Genomic DNA, 21,953 nt, shown 5'->3' with positions numbered 1-21,953 from the left:
CGCGCTTAATTCCCGATAATACCCCAAAAGCAAACACAATTTTTAATGCGTTTATTATTTGTTTCTTTATGGTTACTTGTATGACGGAACCCTCGCCTCATTATCACATTATTATCTCATAAGTGCGTAGTAGTTAGGACATCAACATTCTGGCAAAACGTGGGATTAAAATGAATATTTTATGTCGAAACAAGACTATTGCCAAGCAATATATGTCCCCTACCGGCTCCACCATTGTAATAATTTTTTTATTTGTTGCCATAGCAACCAGAATTTTTGACATAGGAAGAAAATGAAATGACGTGCACAATGTCCATATTGCCATCTGTCCATGTTTCAAGTTTCGTGACAAAAAGGAGAACTTTTAAAGCCCTCCGATGAAACTGGTAGGGGACAAAAAAACCCGCAAATTTGTGGGGTGCCACTGACTCTTTTGATTTTCGTTGTCTTGACCTGAACACTTAGCAAAAAGGTCGCGGTCACAAAACACAGTCGCGAGCCTTTACGGTCGAAGAGTGTTCTGAAAGTGATTACTGATAGGTATAACTTGCTGTGTTCTGTTTTCATGCCAAAAAGACACAGTTGATCCAAAAAGGTAACCTGTGCAACACAAAAGGAGATAATTGAATGCTGAGAGGAGAGTGAGATTCAAATACTTCGGCTTTTTAAATTACATTTATGTGATGATGACCAGCCCCAACGTCTGGTAAGTTTAAACAATACCTTCCAGGAAAAAACTCAAAAACATCAAACCCTTACTGAAAAAAATATCAGGCATCCTAGTTTGTAATAAATCGACACTTAGCCATTAAATCAAAATGTGTTTGTATATACTCAATCTTGGGAATTATATGACTCTTTACACAGATTTCTAATGGTCAGAACTAAGTTAGAAAAACTGGATATTCGGAATGAGGTGCAACATATGTTATGTTAAAACACATTTAATAAGAATAAGATAACTCACATATCATGGAATGGAAAGATAGAATGTTAATTTGAACTGTAGCGTATCAGTGTTTCAAGACCATGTTTCAATAAATGCCGCTTGCGGACATCTTTGCGATGTTTAATTTTGGTTTCCGCTTTCTTGATCCGGAACAAAACGACATAAATGGGATAAAAACATGTACTATCAATACCACAATCGACACAGAACTTACTTATGACAAAAAGTCAATGTATAGTCTGTGTATTATTGTGAACATAAATGCAATTTGTCCTTTTAAATAGTTTGTGAAGAATTTACAAATGAGGTCTTTTGCGATAAGGCATGCTTTTAAATTAAATTGCGCACATTTAGCTCAAGTTGTATCTCTTTCTTTTATATTTATACGCAAAATGCGTTACTATAGTAGTAATAGTTAATGATCTCTGAAGGTTGTATTGTCCGATATATTTTTTTGCTATGAATGCGTTGTAACTAACATAAAGGGGTGGAACCATAGGTAGTTACGTAAGTTTTCACATGTAATTTCAAAATGTTTTATTTTCGACCGCCATCTATGATTGTCTTGATAAACAGTCAGGGAGAGACGCGCAATATGATTTTGTTCCGAAAGAAAACATCTATTTCATTTTCAGTTTCAATCCTAATTATTATCAAAAGCAATACGTATGAAACTTCTAAAAAGATATATTTTACCCAATGATTCATAACAAATTAAAGAAATGTGATAATAAATACTTGAATGAAAACAAAAAAAACATATTTTTAGTTTCGAAAGTGAAAGTGAAAGCACATTGATTTATTTTGATTTTATTTAATTTTTCTACTTAAGTATTATTTGACATTTTAAATCAAAAGTAATTTGGAAAATATGGAACTAATGAGGTACAGTAAATACAGTGCTTTCATATCGTTAAGTTCTATTTTACTGTGGAAAACTTCACTATTTTTAACAAAACGAAATAAAACGCAAGTGCGTCGGCCGTTTTCTATTGTCAAAAGGTAATTTTTTTGATATTTGGATCAAAACAAATTAAAAAGTCAATATATCAAATTAATATTACTAAGTGTGTAAAATTTCTGATACGCACATATGCATGAAAGGTCATTAAAAATATAATATTTTAACGATTTATTAAGCACATGCAAAATGCTGTTGTTGACAAAATATCATTTGCATTTGACAGTTATTTACAGAGTTATTCAAAACTTGTATCCAGTGTAATTGTGCTTAGAAAAATAAAAGAAAAACGTTATTGGATTAGATGCTTCTAGAAAGATTTAGTGGGACAAAGACTAGCAAGTTGAGAACATGAACTACAAGCTTTGGTGGATTTATTCGTTGTCAGCAAGACCCAGGTTACGAAAAGCTCAATCTAATATATCAAGATAATGAAAAGCTCAACCAGATACATCAATGTTACGAATAGCTCAACAAGATACATAAATGTTACGAAAAGCTCAAACAGATATATCAAGGTTACGAATAACTCAACCAGATATACCAAGGTAACGAAAAACTCAACCAGATATAATAAGGTTACGAAAGCTCAACCATATATACAAAAGTAACGAATAACTCGATCAGACATAGCAAGGTTACGAAGAGATTGACCAGATATACCAAGGGTAAGAATAGCTCCACCAGATATATCACGGTTACAAATAGCTCAACCAGATATACCAAGATTACAAATAGCTCGACCAGATTTATCAAGGTTACAAATAGCTCGATCAAATATACCCATGTTACGAATACATGAAGCTCAACCGGATATATCCATGGTAAGAAAAGCTCAACCAGATATATCAAGGTAACGAATAGCTCGATCAAATATATTAAGATTACAAAAAGCTCAACGTGATTTATAAAGGTTATATAGAGCTCGACCAGATATATCAAGATTACGAAGAGTTTGACCAAATACATCAAGGTTACGAAGAGCTCGAACATATATAAAAGGTTACGAAGAGCTCGACCAGTTATATCAAGGTTAAGAAGTGCTCGACCAGATATACCAAGGTAAAGAATAGCTCGACCAGATATACCAAGGTAACGAAGAGCTCGACCAGATATACCAAGGTAACGAAGAGCTCGACCAGATATACCAAGGTAACAAATAGCTCGACCAGATATATCAAGGTTACGGAGTGCTCGACCAGATATATCAAGGTTACGAATAGCTCGACCAGATATACCAAGGTAACGAAGAGCTTGACCAGATATACCAAGGTTAAGAAGAGCTCGACCAGATATACCAAGGTAACGAAAAGCTCGACCAGATATATCAAGGTTACGAATAGCTTGACCAGATATATCAAGGTTACGAATAGTTCGACCACATATATAAAGGTTACGAAGTGCTCGACCAGATATATCTAGGTTACGAATAGCTCGACCAGATATATCAAGGTTATGAAGTGCTTGACCAGATATATCAAGGTTACGAATAGCTCGACCAGATATATCAAGATTACGAAGTGCTCGACCAGATATATCAAGGTTACGAATAGCTCGACAAGATATATCAAGGTTACGAATAGCTCGACCAGATAAACCAAGGTTAAGAAGAGCTCGACCAGATAAACCAAGGTTATGAAGAGCTCGACCAGGTATATCAAGGTTATGAAGAGCTCGACCAGATATACCAAGGTAACGAATAGCTCGACCAGATATATCAAGGTTATGAAGAGCTCGACCAGATATACCAGGTTACGAATAGCTCGACCAGATATGTATCTCTGAAAACAAATGGGATCGATTGGATGTGCGTACATTGTCGTTTCAGATCAGCATGTGCTGTCCACACAGGCTTATAAAGGATTACAATGTCCGCTGTAATGGTAGTTTTTGTTGAATAGATGTATATTCTTACCGAAAATCCACTAACGGCAGAGGTCTCATCCCTGATTATCCTGTGCGGACTGCACTGGAAAATCTGGGACGACACTTTTACGTTCATGCATTACGTCTCGTTTGCCAAAGAGCGATGCTCATTTCAAAGAAAGTTTTATGTTGGATACAAGTTTAACCATTTATGCCTAGCGTCTAGAAAAAAGGCTTTTGCAAATAGCGCAGACCCAGATGAGACGCCGCATGATTCGGCGTCTCATCTGGGGCTGCACTGTTTGCTTAAAGGAATTTCTGTATGAAATATTCTAAATATAGAAATAAATAAAATAGACATCCCTAATTTTAGAAATAAATTGATCCAATTTAGAGGGATGGGAGAGTCCACTAGGCATAAATGGGTTAATAGCAGTGAAGCACATAGTTATACAAGTTGAAGTTTCGTAAAAATACCTCATACTCCTCCCCATGACCCATAGTTCTATTGTTTTTTGGTTGTCGCTTTGACCGTTATTATATGATGATATTTACAAGAAAATATTATTTAAAAATACAGACTCATTTAAAGGGGCCGTCCAACAGATTTTGGCATGTGTTTAAGCTTGCCATTAAATGCTATATTGATAAATTTAAACATTTGAACTAAACATTCCAGTAAAATAACATGAATACAATTTAAAAAAAAAGAAAAAAGTAACCGTTAACAGGGCTCGAACCACTGACCCCTGAAGTCCTGGAGTAAAAAGTCTCCCGCCTAGACCACTCGAACATCCATGCTTATGCTTCGAGCGTCTGTATTTGTTACCTGTATAAGCAATCCTCGTAGTATTCCAAAACAAAACGACAACAGAACTTTCGAAATTATTCAATCGTTTCGCGTCGCACGACGCTTTATAATTTCAGGTTTTCAAATCACCAAAAGATGCATATTATATATATTTAAGAGCATGGTAAATGGTCAGTCTTACTATTTCCTCAAAAATATCATAACTAAAACACAAATTTGCGAATCTGAAACAACCTTTTTTTATTTTGTCAATTTACCAAAACGTGAAATTTGTTTGACGGCCCTCTTAAATGATACTACTGACAGTCCATCATGGTCGTCTCAAACGTAAGCAACACATAGAAAGTTCGTATTTAATCTATGAAAAGACCATTTAACGTATTTGACAATTGGAGTGTATTGTAAATGACTACAAACGACTTGTGTTTCATTCTAGTTTATATAACATGAAATTATTTCAATTGGTGATCCCCACTTGGTTTGAATGATCATCAGTGTATATAAAGACACAATGTATCTTTGCAAAATCGCGAGAGTCGTAAGCGTTTCTTATACATGATAACATTAAATGGAGGTTTACTTGAAGTGGGCATAGCATATTAAATTTTTCGTATTGTATTACAACGTAGAAAGTAGAACATATAACAATAAATTTCATTTTAATACACATTTTTAACCAGCCCATTTTATCTAACATCATTTCAAGTGCAACAGGCATCAAATTAGTTGCCGTAAAACATTGACAGTTTCTCAAATGCCCATTACTGGTGAATTATATTCAAGTCAATAACATATTCCGAGGATGTCATTGTCCCATTCATACTCACATTCAAACATCATTTCCTTTTCACAAAGATTTACTGATTTTATTTGTGGAATTGCTCTTTGAAATAGTATTTCAAAACAATTATATAAAATGAACAACAGGGATTAACACTCAGTCGGCGCTGAAAAGTGGCATTTGATTAATAATGCACCTAGCTTTAGCCATTGATTTATAATTAACGTTTGCAGAACAAATTGAATTTAAATTAAAAAGCAGAAGCTCTTTGTTCAAAATACTAGGATTTTCTTTACATTTGTTTCCAGCAGCTAACTGAAGCGGTCTGCTGTGAATTATCTATTACGTCTGATGGTACAAATATCCATCTAAACCAGTTAAAAAAGACTTGAACTAGACCAAACGACCAAAGGGACCAAGATGGTATTGCGTCGCTCGACTTTCGCATTAGAATGACTCAACAATTTTAGTTTGATGAAATTGTGTGCTGATATTAAATAATAACGACGTAAAACTTGAAACCATTCTTTTAGTTATTTAAAAACTATTTCAAACGATGCTGTCTTATGGAAATATTTTCACATGAAGGCCATGTTTTCTAAGAATATCAGAAAATGTCAACTCAGACAGAAATGGAACAAAATGCCTCTCCCCATGACAATAATGATTTCAATGTACAGTGATATATCACATATCGTTTCTATAAATAGTAACAAAATGACGTCGCGAGCGGGCCGTTATTCGTATCTAGTGGGCCAATATAAATATCAGCCCACTGAGCCGGGCCGATTTTTCATATCATAAAAGAATGGGTTCGCGCGGCTTATACTGAACAAAATGGCGTCCACATTCAGTCTTAGCCAACGGCGATCAATAAAATTAAGCCACAACTCACGAAAGAATAGAACATAATTATAATGACAAGTAGCAATATCGATTAAAATACAGGGAAAAGTCTCGATTTTTTTACTATATACTATATATACTAACAAGGGATACAACTAGCCACAATTTCAGTCGACACGGTTTTGCAACAATTATTTTTCTTAATTTCACCCGTGAAAAAACATTAAGACCTAAGATTGAGTGCGATTTCCGACGGTATCTGAAAAAAACATTGAATTATTACGCAGGCGTATTACTTTATCTTACCATTAACTATGATTTCGTCTAGTTTTTAAATATATTGTTTTCTCGTTTATTTTGCACAGCTACAATCGCCATTGTTGTAAAAACCGCCACCGAACGATATTGCTTCCCCGCTTTACGTATGCCATCTACATACACGCCGTGTATATAATAGGAGATTATTGTAAACGACAATTACAACTATGGCGACTCTTGAAAAGTTATCTGAAGTTGATGGGAAATTATAAAAAATATAAAGTTTAAATCAATTAGTCATGAATAACACGCGCTCGATCTGGTCACACGGCTGCTACTTTGTAAGTGCGCATGGTATAAATGATACAAAATAGCCGCCTATCGATGTTTAACATGACTTGATTACCTTGTGTTGCAAACCCGTGTCGATTTTGAAAGGTTTTGCCTTTTCCGCAAAAGGTCAGTCTTTTAATGAAAAACATCAAATATTACGTTACAGTTCGTATTTTTTCGGTGATTGAACTAAAATTTACAAAGAAAAAAAAGTTTTTGTTTTTTTAATTGCTTTTATTGAAAAGTTGAAAAAACTAGTTGTATCCCTTGTTAGTATGTATAGTATATAGTAAAAAATCGAGACTTTTCCCTCTGGATTGAAACTGAAACTCATCTGTTCATTAAAGTGATGCCTCTATTTGTGTTTTAACAAGATTCGTCAAAAACTGTGAAACAGCAAAATTTATAGAAAAAGACACACATAATTCGATGACAACTTAAATCCGGTTTTTATAATAATAAAATAACAAAGATTTGTAACTCCATTTTCTGTTATTCCATCCGTTTATCTACTTTGATTTTAAATCACACTTTTTTAACAATTGCATCGAATGCTTAACACTGTCACTGTAAACACGATTTACGAAATCGAATTTCGAAGCGATTATAATAATTTTATTTCTATCGATTTCCCAATTATGCATGGAACACAAAATCCGAAATACGTTTTGGAATCGTTCGAAGCTTAAAAATATTTAACTGTTAAATAAAAACCCTCCACGTCCGAATTATTGTCATAAAATTCAGAGAGTCTAGGTAGTTGCGTCATTGAAATTACGTCCATGAGGTACGTCATAAATTGCGTAATCAATTGAATGAAAATAAAAGTACAGAAGGCTGGTTCTGTTTAAATTTAAGTGAAGGACCAAAATAGTATGATATGTGATATAAACAATAACACACAGCAGAGCTGGGCCGGACGTTTTAAATCGGCCCTAGCCGCATAATGGCCCTCGTGCAAAAGGCCCACGGGCAGTGATGTCGGCAGCGGGCCGATTATAGACGTCCGGCCCAGCTCTGCCGTGTGTTATTGTCTAAATAATATCTGACAACGCATCTTCAAAGCAATCTAGATTGATCGTTTAATCATGTTGGATGGAGTTGTAGAAGCTACCTGTTAAATAAGATTTTCAGGGTCTCACAAGAAACAATTTAGAATATGAGGGCGTTTTTAAGGGGCACAAGAGTAAACTGTTTGTGCCTATCATTTAGAGATTCATTATGCATCATCTATTCGCCAGTATGAAATTTGCCTACATAGGAACAAAAACGCAACCAAAATTATTTTCAAACCTGTAATATATAGTAGTTTTCAGACTTTCACTGCCATGCAATCAATTATTATCAGTGCATGTGTATTTTATATTAGGGATGCGATAAAGGATTACATTCAGTATATTTGCATATTCATGTAAAATTTGGTTACACCACCTCTCCTCCAGCTGTTTCAAACTTGATTGGTTTAATTTTGATACCTGATCACTTTCGCCCACACTTGACACTAGAATGCGCAGGTGAGCTTTAAAAGATGAACTCGGCGCGCATGCGCCTCAATGAATGCACTTTGCCAATTAAACAACAGCTGCGGAGACATTTCCAAACTTGGCTTAAAACTCAAATGTTGTTATAAAATCACCGAATCGCCATCCGTTTGACTAGAGAGGTCTAATTATAAAAGCTATTGAGTGGTCTAAATATAATAACTATTGAGTGGTCTTATTATAATAGCTCTGGAGTGGTCTACTTATAATTGCAGATCACGTTCGCCCACACTTCACACTTGAGTGCTCGGGTGAGCTTCAAACGACGAACTTGGTGCACATGCGCCTCAATGCGCCTCATGCGCATGCGCCACTTTGTCAATTAAACAACTGCTGCGGAGACATTTACAAAATTGGCTTAAAACTGAAAGGTTGTTATACAATCATTGAATCGGCGTCCGTTACCTGCATTCACAAGTTCAAATAATATTGAGTTTAAGTTTGAAAACATTTTATTGTTATTATTGCACAATGAATCTCATATTCTGCGTGCACACAATTCTTTTGATTGCTGTGAATGATGCAACAGAGTTGAAAATGTCTTACTTCATGAAAGTCAATGCTATTGTGGAAACGGTATGTGTCGAAAATAATCGCATCTTTTCTCGCTTTGGCATACCTAGCAGCATTTCGTGCGTGAGCGTCTGTACCAAAACAAATGGATGCGATGCTGTCTACTTTTCGCCTGCCGGCGGCATATGCACAGGCTGCAAGAAAACAGATGTTGATCCGTCAGCGGCGTCAACAACAAACGAAAACTACAAATTAGGTAAGGCGATTTCAAATCGCAGAGTGAATAACGATATTATTTGGGTATCTTTCAAAACCGGATGATATGGGGCTCGTACTAAATGATGCTAATTTCTTATTTTTTTGCAAGCAAGAAGAAATTTAGTACGTATTTGTATTAACTTCATTTCATTTCCTCTAAGCATGCTATTATTTTGTTGTTCGGTACGTATTAAATCATTGATTACAGACTTTTCAATGTAATAGAATACTCTTAGATTGCTTTTTTTATTTGAATAAAAATGCTTTGAGCTTAACTTTTTATCTGCACTTGTATTATTTATGCTGATCTTAGGTGATGTTTAATTCGCTATTTAACCAGTTTAAACTCTGAATGGATTAAAGACTAGCGTGAGACTATTTTTCCTGATGTTTCTTGAACTTCATTATTCCTTATTATCATATATGATATAGACAACTCCTCACAATGACAACTTAATGATCGCAAGTTATTATTTTATTTTGATAAAATTTGAAATGTACTGTGCAAGATACTTTAAATAATGGTTTATTGATTCTTATGGAATTAAATATATATGCGTTCCATTAGATGAACTTGTATGCGTCACTATATAATAACGCCGGTACACGTAATAACGCACGATAAACAATGACGTTCATCTAATATATTTAAGGGAAACAGTTTCGATCAATGTCACTTTGTTTCTAAAAAAATAATGACATGTTCAAAAGAGCTTTAAAAAAAGAAAAATAAATCAAATTTTGTTTGAAGTAAATGAAGTCTGGGAATTGAGCAACGGAACGTCCAGATACTTGTTGGACCTCTATAGGAAAATGAACTACTCCGATGCCGAGGTATGCATTGTTCGTGTCTTGATTTTTTTTTGAGGTATGCAGTGTTCGTGTTTTTGTCTCTTTAAAGGTATGCATTGTTCGTGTCTTGTATTTTTCTAAAGTATGCAGTGTTCGTATTTTTGTCTCTTTAAAGGTATGCATTGTGTTTGTCTTTTCTCTTTCATATGTATGCATTATTCAAATCCTTGTGTCTTTAAAGGTATGAATTGTTCGTGTCTGTAGCTTTTTAGTTATGTATTGTTCGTGCATTTGTTTCTTTAATGGTATGAATTGTTCGTGTTATGTCTCTTTATTAGGTATGCATTGATCGTGTCTTGTCTCTTTAAAAGTATGCATTGATCGTGTCTAGTCTCTTTAAAGGTATGCAATTTTCGTGTCTTGTCTCTTTCTAAGTTATGCATTGTTCGTGTCTTGTCTCTTTAAAGGTATGATATGTTCGTTTCTTGTCTCTTTCTAAGGTATGCATTGATTGTGTCTTGTCTCTTTAAAGGTATGATGTGTTCGTTTCTTGTCTCTTTCTAAGTTATGCATTATTCGTGTCTTGTCTTTTTCTAAAGTATGTATTGTTCGTGTCTTTGTGTCTTTAAAGGAATGCGTTGTTCGTGTTTTTGTCTCTTAAAAGGTATGCGTGGTTCTTGTCAGTGTCACCTTAGGTATGCATTTTCGCAAAATCACACCATTCTTGCAAGGCCAAATATTCGGCAAGCATAAAGAATAATGTTGCTTTTTATGGTTAGATGTTCATAAGTTTAAAGGTATAAAATCATACATTGATCTATAAATAAAATATACACTGACATTGAACTCTCCGAACACATTCAGTAATCCTATGCTGTATGTGTATTTTTTTAAATATATATAAATGGTTAAATAAATGAAGAAGCAATACAAAAATGTCGATGTTGCCAATGTCTTTTATTGGGCATATTGGCTATACGAAAACAGTATTTAGACACGTTAAAATAAAACATATATCTTATTATACTAATTTTTATCAAGAAACATGTTCAACTTGATATATGCATAAAGAAAACAAACAAAATACGTAATACGAATGCCCCCGAATGGAATCGCCTACAAAAATTGCGTTTATCAACGCGAACTAACAACACCGCAGCGCCATTATCAATCGTACGCTACTTCATGTTCACGTTATTTTCACAACATCTGCTACTACTTATTTTGCCTTGAACCCTTTTCATAATAATAAAACTAAATATTGTTCAGAGCGGTTTTTAAAAAGAGCGGCGTGTATAATTCAACCATCCATTTAAGATTTGAAAAATGCAGATTCTCTCGTTTTAAATACCGTATTATAGATATGCCCCTTAAGTACTTACTTCTTTAAGCTTAAATAACTCACCTTTATTTTTGTCATAGGTTTACTGCCACAAAGTTGGCGCGCATGTTGTTGTTCCTGACAGCCAAAGAGAACAGGATGTATTGGCAGGTTACCTGTCAAAGTATGCAGGTAATTGATCATGTTATGTACTGAAAAAGAAACGTTTCGTTTGGATACTGGACTTATAATGCACTTGCGTAGTAAAGACTATTCGTTTCTTTGTATGACATTTGTGTCTAATATGCAAGTTGCCAAGCGTGTACTATCACTTTTAAGTAACTATTGCAGGGATAAGTGTGGGGTATATAACGCATTTAAACTGGTATCACCCACAAAGCTTTGCTCTGACCGTTCTTGACCGAATTTTATCATTTGTACTCTCAAAATGTGAGATGCATTAGACATTGCCAGTGTCCGTCCGTTCGATGCTCAATCTGACATTAAAAGAAATTACAGAGAAAAAGACAGTTAGATGAATACTAGACAATCACATTATGTTTCAAAGACAAAGTCGAAACCTCCGTCAATTTTCAAACAATTTGATCGGCTCCGACATGGATTTTGTCTATCAAGTGTGCACTTTAATATGCCAATGCGAGAATTTTTATACCATTTGTCTCCTGACATTAACAACATTTATTAATTGAATCATGTGTTTACAGGTGAGTTATCGAATGTCTGGATAGGAATTGCCGATGCGACGAATCGAGTTCCATTTATTGTGCAACATTCCGGAAAAGTGGCGAACTACACTTTCTTTAATCCTCTACAGCCGAATATGTTAATTCAAGAATGTGTTACTTTTCAAAAGAATTATGATTGGAAATGGGATGATAAATCTTGTACAGCCTTGTACAATGTCATGTGTGAACATGATTAAGATTATAAATCCGAGATTTGTGTTGTTCTCCCATTTATCACACACATTTAAACGTTTGAACACACGTAGAATTACAACAAACCGTCTTTGCAAAAACCTCATACCTAGTTGATATAATATCATTTAGATAATAATTGGGCCGTGCTCTGTGAAAAAAGGGGTTTGATGCATGTGCGTTAAGTGTCGTCCAAGAGTTTGCAGTACGTACAGGCTAATCAGGGACAACACTTTCGCCGCTCTTAAGATATTTTCGTTTCAAGAAAGTCTCCTCTTAGCATAAATCAAGTTAAGGCGGAAAGTGTCGTCCCAAAATAGGTGTAGCACATAAATAGAAACAAATGGAAATATAATGACACAGGTCTAAGGATTGGGTCCTTTTATTTTTGGACGAATACACCTTAAACAAACAAATTTTGGCCAAATCTAATATTTGTAAGTTGGTATACTCTACAAATTTTTCGATGGACATTTTTACACATATGGATTTTTATGCTTATTTTTGTTTAAAAAACTTTATAAGATTTGAAGGCTAAGGCGTTTGTTCAAATTTACAATCTTCTCGTTTTGTATATGCTGATTCATGTCCTACTTAAGGTTTTTGAATATAAGCATATATGCTACACTTTATTGTGAAATTATATATTAACACCTTTTTTCATTACATACTGTGTGTGCTTATTGCGTGTGTTCATTCTAATTTAGTGTTATGTTGGTTTATATCAAGATGTTATATAGACAGAATTAATCTACTATGCCTTCATTATCAGTAATGTTTTGTAAACAAATATTGTTATTGTTTCATTTATATTATACAATGTTTGTGTGTAAAACGCTAATTGAAAATAATTATCAGGAGTGCATTTGTATTTCAGAGCACAAGGGGAAATATCTGTATAATATGTTCCACAACATGTTCACTTGTAAATAGTAATGATTCATCAAAGGTATGGAACGTCTTTATGAAAAATGTAACATTTTTGTGTGCGTGTAAGTCTATTAAATGTTTAGAAAAAATAGTCACTTATTATATATATAGTCAGTATGCGTTTATAGGTTAGTATCTAAGTTAGATTAACACAGAATAAACACTAAATTTATCATTTAAGTTGAATAAACTGTAACTGGGGCATCATCTAATACCTTGTCACTGATTAAATAGCAAATCCATATCATAAAAATACCTTGATTCATGTGGGAAACTGTTTTCAATATAGCATCTATATCCTATAGAAGGTCTAAGCGTAACACTTAAACTTAAATTTATCTCCATCAAACACGTCCATGATTTTAGTGTTTCTTTGTTTACATACGAACATTTTATTGTGTGCATGCACTCATATTAGTGTCATGGTATGAGCAATTAGGTGCATCTGAAGAGTATAAGGCAGTGAACAATATTCTTCAAATACTGATTACTTGTTCTAACTTCTTACGTTCATTTGTAATATATTTGGCAAAAGTCTGTATAATACGTTATACTCACATCAAATATTTGTTAATATCAAGAAAGAATTGCTATGTGGTTAACTTGAACTCTTTATTTCTTACATCAGGCGAAGTAAATGCCGAGCATTGTCTGGTAAACAATTTTAATATATTCGAACGAATGTGTGTTTTTAAGAACCTCTCTTGCCACTCAATTGTGTAAACCGTGGTTAGGATGGCCTTTCTCTCTGCTTGTTCATATCGATTGGTTGTAAGCAAAAATACATACCCAGGTCTGTTTTGCGTTTAATCAAGATGATTTTGAGACGGTAGGATCCCTCGGTGCTCTCCTGAGGGACTAAGAAATTTGAATGATCAGTAATCAATAAGATCAGTAAAAACACAACCAACACAAATGTGTTAAGGAAGCATCATTAAGTTAACATTCAAATAAACAAAAAATTGCTTCCAGTTTCTAGGCAGAGTTAGGTTAGAAAAACGAAAACAAGCAAGACGAATCGAATCGCATTAGTTGATCAGATCATTTCAATCATTCATAATTGTTAATTAAACGGGCCTTTTCACGTTTTCGTAAATTGACATAATATAAAAAAATGTTTCAGATTCACAAATTTTCGTTGTAGTTATGATATTTGTAAGGACACAGTAAAACGGAATATTTACCATGCTCTGATATATCTATTATATGCATCTTTTGATGATTTAAAAACTTGAAAATTATTAAGCGTTTCAACGCGAAACGACTGAATAAATTGGAGAGCTCTGTTGTTGTCGTTATAATTTGTGATACTACGAGGATTGCTTATATAAAGTATACATCACGTTTACTTGTATGAGCACGGATGGCCGAGTGGTCTTAGCGATAGACTTTTACTCCAGGGGTCCGGTGGTTCGAGCGTAGTTAAGGGTTACTTTTTTCTTTCCTTAATTTTATTCTTGTTTTTGTTAGCTGGAGTTTTTTTCTATCCAATGCTTCATTTATAAATGTAAAGCATTTAATGACAAACTTCAAAACATGCCATAATCTGCCAAAAAGGCCCTTTTAATTTCCATTTGCAGAGTCATGCAATTCAATGAACTAGCAATGCAGTTATTAACTCAACATGTTTTGTCATTCGATTGAGCATTTAGTGATCAAATGAATTTCTTAATAAGTGTGCACATTTGGTTTGTACTTCAAGTTGCTATATTTAAAGGGCGCTACGAGTTCATGGTTGTTCACGTAAATGTAATATAGTAATACAAGTAATGACGGTGTTTAAATCCGGAGCGTTATCAAACTGCAACCAAATTTAAGGGAATGTGTTATAAAATAACTATAAAATATTTAAAAGTGTCATATGCGCTTTCCTGGCTATGGGTTGGAGAGATGATTTTGCACAGATCTGAAAATATTGAAATACAATACAAAGAAACAAAGCGTGCTTGTGCGTTCGATTCTGTAAATAAGTGTGTAACTGTTTAGTTTGTGCTCGAACTTTGTCTATATGGGTTATTTACATTGGACTGATTGCGAAGAAATAGATTGGCCTGTGTTAATCTCAAGGGCTTATCCGCTTAATATTTGAAAATTTTCCTTCCTTGGAATATTGAGTATTATGGGTATCGTTCTTTCGTTAGTAGTTGTGCTAACAGGCATATTGTAGCTTGTCACTTGGTAATCATGTGAGTGTTAGTTAATTGTGAAATTCATCAATTTCTTTATACTAAATTAAATAAATGAGCTATGCTTACCTGATTTGTCCTGCCTTCCATACAATAAGTTGAGACGGCTTTAACGGAATGATTAGTATAACCTGTGATACAATAAATTTTGATCGGGTATTACGGAATTCTTTGTCTTGCTTGTCCGATAATGAGTTTTATCCTGCCTCGGTTGTTAACATTGATCTAGTAAAGCAGGGTCGAATACATTTTCCTATCTCCGGTCAACAGGAAATAGTGTATTCCTACGCACGTTGTAGTATTTCACCAATATCGGCTGCTATCGTAATTGAAGACCAAGAAAAATGTCACATTCTCGATTCATTTTTATTTCCTCTCATATTTTCAATAGAAAAGTATTAAAATGAATAGTTAAAAGTTGAACTATTTTTTACGTGACACAATCGATAGTTATTCGGTCGTCATGAATGTTGTGTGCATGTAGGAGGCTCGACAAGAATTATTGTATTGTTATGTCAATTTATCATTTGTCTTTGATACAATGTGTCAACGGCTCGAAGCAGGGTAATTCAAAAACATGGTTGGTGCCGAGATGGAGAACGTTTATCCGGTTCGGCCCTAAAAAGAAAAATAAAGCTCGCTAGAAAATTATAAAGCGTTGCAACACAAAACGATTGAATAATTTGGAGAGCTCTGTTGATGTCGTTAATATTTTCTGATACTACGAGGAATGCTTATATAAAGTATAAAACACATTACTCATACTTGTATAAGCACGGATTGCCGAGTGGTGCAAGCGATAGACTTTTACTCCAGGGGTCAGTTGTTCGAGCCCAGTTGAGGGTTACTTTTTCTTTCCTTATTTTATTGTTGTATTTTTTTACTGGAACTTTTTCTATCCAATTCTTACTTTTATCAATATAAGCATTTAATGACAAACTTCAATACATGCCAAAATCTGCCAAAAAGGCCCTTTAAATGTCCAATTGCAGAGTCATGCAATTGAATGAACTAGCATTACAGTTATTAAATAAACATGGTTGTCATTCCAACGTGCATTAAGTGATCAATTGAATTTCTTAATAAGTGTGCACATTTGGTTTATACTTCAAGTTTCTTTTATAAAAAGAGCACTACGATTTCATGGTTGTTCACGTAAATGTAATATAAATATATTAATTTTTACAGCGGTTTATGTTCTGTATCACTGATATCTAGCCAAGAAGCTAGAAAACTCAATATGTTATGTTACAAAGTTCATGCTTACCGTTTTAAAGCTTTCCATTTGATTCTTTAGAATATGCGTTATTAAAAACAAGTAATGACGGTGTATGAATCAGGAGCGTTATCAGCTGCAAAACTATTTAAGCGAATGCGTTATAAATTTAATGCAATTGAATGAACTAGCATTACAGTTATTAAATAAACATGTTTTGTCATTCCAACGTGCATTAAGTGATCAATTGAATTTCTTAATAAGTGTGCACATTTGGTTTGTACTTCAAGTTTCTTTCATATAAAGAGCACTACGATTTCATGGTTGTTCACGTAAATGTAATATAAATATATTAATTTTTACAGCGGTTCATGTTATGTATCACTTGATATCTAGCCAAGAAAACTCAATATGTTATGTTACAAAGTTCATGCTTACCGTTTTAAAGCTTTCCATTTGATTCTTTAGAATATGCGTTAATTAAAAACAGGTTATGACGGTGTATGAATCAGGAGCGTTATCAGCTGCTACCAAATTTAAGGGAATGCGTTATAAAATAACTATGCAATATGTTTAAAGTGTCTTATGCACTTTCCTGACTATGCGTTGCACAGATGATTTTGCACAGATCCGAAAATATTGAAATACTAACAACTATTGGCGGTTACAATTACTTAACTCAATACAAAGAAACAAAGCGTGTTTGTGCGTTCGATTCTGTAGTTAAGTGCGCAACTGCCTATTTTTCTGTTAGAACTTTGTCTATGTGGGTTGTTTAATTGGAGTGCTTGCGAGTGATATATTGGTCAGTCTTAATCACAAGGGCATATTGTAGCTTGTCACTTGGTTATCATGTGTGTGTTGGTTCATTGTGAAATTCATCTATTTCTTTCTTACTTTATTGAACAAATGAGCTATGCTTACCTGATTTGTCCTGCCTTCCATACAATAAGTTGAGACGGCCTTTAACGGAATGATTAGTATAACCTGTAATACAATGAATTGAGATCGGGTATTACGGAATTGTTTGTCTTCCTTGTCCGATAATGAGTTTTATCCTGCCTCTGTTGTTAACATTGACCTAGTAAAGCAGGGTCAAATACTGTAAAGCGAGTAAAGCGATCAACTAAGCGCCGAGGTATTTCGGCATATCAACACCTCAAAATTTTGGGAACACCTCTGTAGTGATCTCTCTTATATCGGATTCAAATAATTGTATTACGTTATCGGTAATGAAGACTCACGTTCAAACACAAATTTCCTTTTGTATTGTTGCCAATCGTTACGGTTGGTAAAAATGCAGGTTGTCTTAAAAATGTTAAACAAACGCGTGCTTGAAAATCCGAATATAGAGAAGTATTTTCAAAAACGAAACCATAAAAACCTTTATCTTTTTCTGATTATGGCAAACGGTACTAATTACTTTGTAAGTAGGTTAGAGCTTGCCAGTACAACACGAATGGGAAAATGTATGTTAATTTGTCATATTTAATGTACATAATAGTAACATCACTTGCTTGTTACGTACGTATATACAAACTACATGTGCGGTACACTAATGAATTCTGGTAGCCCCAAACTTGAACACTCGTACCGCACATGCAAAGCATATAAAACAAGCGTTTTTCATCACACTTACCGAATGTTTACTCTGCCATTAACATCGGATGATCCAGATATAATGTATCCGTCTCTTGCGAGTTACACATGCCAACAGGTACACGATCTACAACTCTGCGGGAACGTAAACGGGCCCGTATTCAGGAATGCAGATTATTTGTTTTCGTTGAGATAAAGAGTAAACTTGTCAACATAGCGATGAGTTGACAATCGTAATACTGTGCAACCAAGAACGGATACTTATTTGATTCAATGAATGGTGTGGTTGATTGTTTAATGATTTTCACTGATAGCTTATATGTTTAAACTAAGTAATTTTATACCTTTTGAATTTATAGTGATAGTGGTCGTTTAAAGATTAACAATTGAATGGTTAAGACATTTGTTATACATTTCTATGATATATTAAGAAATTATTTATTTGTTAATATTCAAATTTCGACAATATCCGTAACAAAATAATCGAGTCATTATTAAAACAAAATATACGTGTTGAATTAAAACTGCGCTTAAGGTGACCGTGCAAGCAAAACATACTTAAAAAACGCAAGAATGTGCGTAAAACTAATATAGACACTAAGTCACACTTGTACCGCATATAAATCAGGTCATCGCCATCCAAGGAAATTAACGATTACAAACGAAACCAAGTAGCTAATTTTGCTTTCAAAAATGTTTACCAAATCTTGAAAAGCATTCCAAAGAAAGTCTTTCTAAAATTGCTGTTAGCAAGTCCGTAAATCCACGGGTTGAGACTGCTGTTTAGAAGAAATGACCTTGTCCCAATTTTGAACCAAACGAGACCGGCATCGGATAGAAACTCCGCCTCGTGCTTGCCTTTGAGAACGCGCCAAACGGTTAGTGAGAGGTACGGCAAAAAACTGACGATGAACACTGTGGAAACTACAACCATGACGAGAGTGATTTTCACTGCCACGTTGTCTATAACTGACTTTTTATATGCATTCGACGATGTCTGAGATACTGTGGAATGTCGATTACCGCTGGCGAAAAGAGATTTGCTCGTGTTTGTTGCGGTTTGTGGTTTGGTTACGCCTTTCTCATTTCCTTTCATTTTGTCGTCCGCCTGTTGACTGAGGTCAGATAATGAAGTTTTAACCTCGGCTGACGACGGCGTTCTGTTTTTGCTCGGTTTGTACATCCTTAATTTTTTCTTGAGGCTGAAGATCGTATGCCCGATAATGCTGTACAGCACAATCAAAACAACTGATAACACGACAAACAAAAGAAAGTGGACTCCATTAAAGGCCCAGACATATTTTTTGTAAGCGACGTCTTTGGTAGAGGTACAATCCGCCCCCATGAGTTCAATGCCATATGTGTTTGGTATTGATACTTGTATCGATCCATAAAGTACAAGAGCCGGCCACGACAATAGAATAGCTATTCCAAGAATTCCTATGCTAATAAATTGTGCAGTTCGTATCTCAATCTGAGGATTAGTCACACGACATATCTTTTTAAACCGGTCCAATGCTATAGCAACAAGAGTCAACATTGACCCAAATTCTGCAAAGTAGGTCAAAAACCGCAGTACTTTGCAGGCGACATTATTTTCAAACGTGTAAGACAGCTCGATGTCGGCGATTTCAGTTGGCATCGACACTACACAAACAATGAAGTCATAGAATGCCAAAATTACGAGGAAGAACGTATTGGTTGTGCGCTTCGTCTTGAAGCCATAGTAATAAAACACCATTGGATTTCCTACTAGGCCGAGAATCATCAAAATGGAAATGTAAACCGTAGCGGGAACCATCAGGCGCGCCATCTTGTCATTCAATTCTTGCACTAAAGCAACATGATCTGGCGTAATCGTCTCGTTGCTAGGCAGGGAGCTGTTGTGAGCAGCCATCGCGTATTTCTAAAAATAGATTATGAAACTATTAGTATTATACGAGCTACTGAAAACCAATAGGATTGAAAGGGCTGTTAGACAGTTCACAATACATGTGTTTTAACGTGTAAATATAGTGTAAAAGAAGGTTTCGGCTGTAAATACATTTTTGTAAAGATCTATATTACTTATTTCGGCGTTGCTATCTAACCCAGGTTTTAACTATAGTTAGTTTAATATCCCCTGAACATTGAGAACATGTTGCTAAAGGACACTAGATAAGCGCAATAGATAACGTCTTGTATTCAACAAGTAGTGACTGATCGTATGAAAAACTACATGACAATATATATCGCGAAGAATAACGTAACAGGTTTATGGAAAATCCACCCATATTGTGTGCAGATGAGTTCATACGAAAAATAGACACACATTAATTTTGGTTTCTAATGACTGACATCCCGCGATAAAAAGGGCACAGGTCAACACATTTCGTTTTGATTTCATTAATTTATCTTATGCCACACCAAACATAATATCAACGGTATGTTTGTATAGATAATTTCTTGTATAATCTAATATGCTATTGCTTGGAAATGATTTTTTTATTTTGAAACGTTTATCTTACGGTTTGAGCAACATGCTTTGTAGTAGTATACCAAGATATCTTCAATGTTACTTGAACATTGTAACCGACAGCCATTTCATTCAGACCAACCGTTGATATATTTGATTTAATTCAGTAAAATATTTAGGACTAAACTTAACCCACACTGTGGAAGGTATGACGTGTGCATGCAATAGCTAGTGCGACAACAGGCAATGACCAACGAAACTTGTTGTTATGCCATATACTTTGATTTATAACATGACCTACGCTCCAGGAGTGAAATAACGTAATGCTCAATTTTGTTTATTACACGGGTGTTATTACACTAGTTATATAACTGTGAAATGACATCATTTTTGTGACGAAATGACGACATTATTCCAGCGAATTTCTTCAGTTAAACTCTTTAACAATGTGAATAAACGGTGAAAAGAGAATAAAAGAAAATGTTTTGGTCATGTTATAAATAGAATATAAGTTTCGTGGTCATTGTGTATTGAATTTATTAAAGCCTCGTTTTTATCTTGATTTAGATGACTCGGTTTAATAAATTTAATACAAAACGACCACTCATGCAAGAACCCATATACATACGCACATTAGTCCATTGTTTAATTATGACTGATATGATACGTACTGTTCAGCTCTCGTGTGCGCACATCATAGTTTATGTGTGCGCAAATAATCACAGATCACTAAAATAAACATTTCTTACGCCCCCGTTAAGACACCGTAAAATTCCCATAACGGCTTCTTTTATATGTTAATTGGATTTTAAAATGAAATGATAAACCCTGTTAAAAAAGTGTGAACAATTATTGTCGCTTTGTGTTTTAAAACTTATTACGAATTATTATAACATCCTAAGTTTAACATCCATTCTCGTTAAACAATACTCGATCATGGGCGGTATACCTTCAAATTGTTACACTTTATACAAAAAGTATTACATTTCATCATAATATGTAAAAACTGTTAATATGTTAACTAAACAGAAACGCTGTAATAAAACATACTCTTGTGCGATTAATATGATATGATATTTGTTTCCATTAATAAGTGTCTTATTATTACCTGCAAAACTAGACGCATGCCACAATGTACTTATTCAAAACAGTTAACACAACCGTGATGGTACAACTAAAACATTGAAAGTCAATTTCGTATTTAATAAAACAAAAGGCACAGACGCTTTTTAAAATAGCATGTGATTAAAAACATCATCACTTACCAGCTCCGTCTGCGCGTGAAGATGAACACCTTGGACCATTTTGTTAAGTTCTTCCTGTTGTTATCTTATCGTCATTAATCCAGTTTTCTGTTTTAAGAGTACGTGCAGATTTGATAACAGGCGACCTGGTCGCT

The 21,953-nt window shown here is 34.5% G+C and overlaps 1 protein-coding gene and 1 long non-coding RNA gene across 2 annotated transcripts; both read right to left on the bottom strand.

Annotated features, from left to right (window-relative positions):
- Positions 1-8,867: 8,867 nt before the first annotated feature.
- Positions 8,868-13,912, bottom strand: LOC127880685 (uncharacterized). Its single transcript, XR_008049697.1, has 3 exons — positions 13,888-13,912; positions 11,315-11,406; positions 8,868-9,053 (listed from the first exon to the last, which is right to left on the bottom strand). It is a non-coding gene; the product is annotated as an uncharacterized LOC127880685 (long non-coding RNA).
- A 4,611-nt stretch (positions 13,913-18,523) lies between these two features.
- Positions 18,524-21,953, bottom strand: LOC127882355 (cholecystokinin receptor-like). Its single transcript, XM_052430944.1, has 2 exons — positions 21,820-21,953; positions 18,524-20,005 (listed from the first exon to the last, which is right to left on the bottom strand). The coding sequence occupies exons 1-2, from the start codon at positions 21,856-21,858 to the stop codon at positions 18,797-18,799; spliced, it is 1,248 nt and encodes a 415-aa protein (XP_052286904.1). The 5' UTR covers positions 21,859-21,953; the 3' UTR covers positions 18,524-18,796.

Source organism: Dreissena polymorpha, chromosome 5 (assembly GCF_020536995.1).
Source record: "Dreissena polymorpha isolate Duluth1 chromosome 5, UMN_Dpol_1.0, whole genome shotgun sequence".
Taxonomy (NCBI): Eukaryota; Metazoa; Mollusca; class Bivalvia; order Myida; family Dreissenidae; genus Dreissena; species Dreissena polymorpha.
Note: the sequence above shows the minus strand (reverse complement) of the source record. Positions and strands in the feature narration are given on the sequence as shown.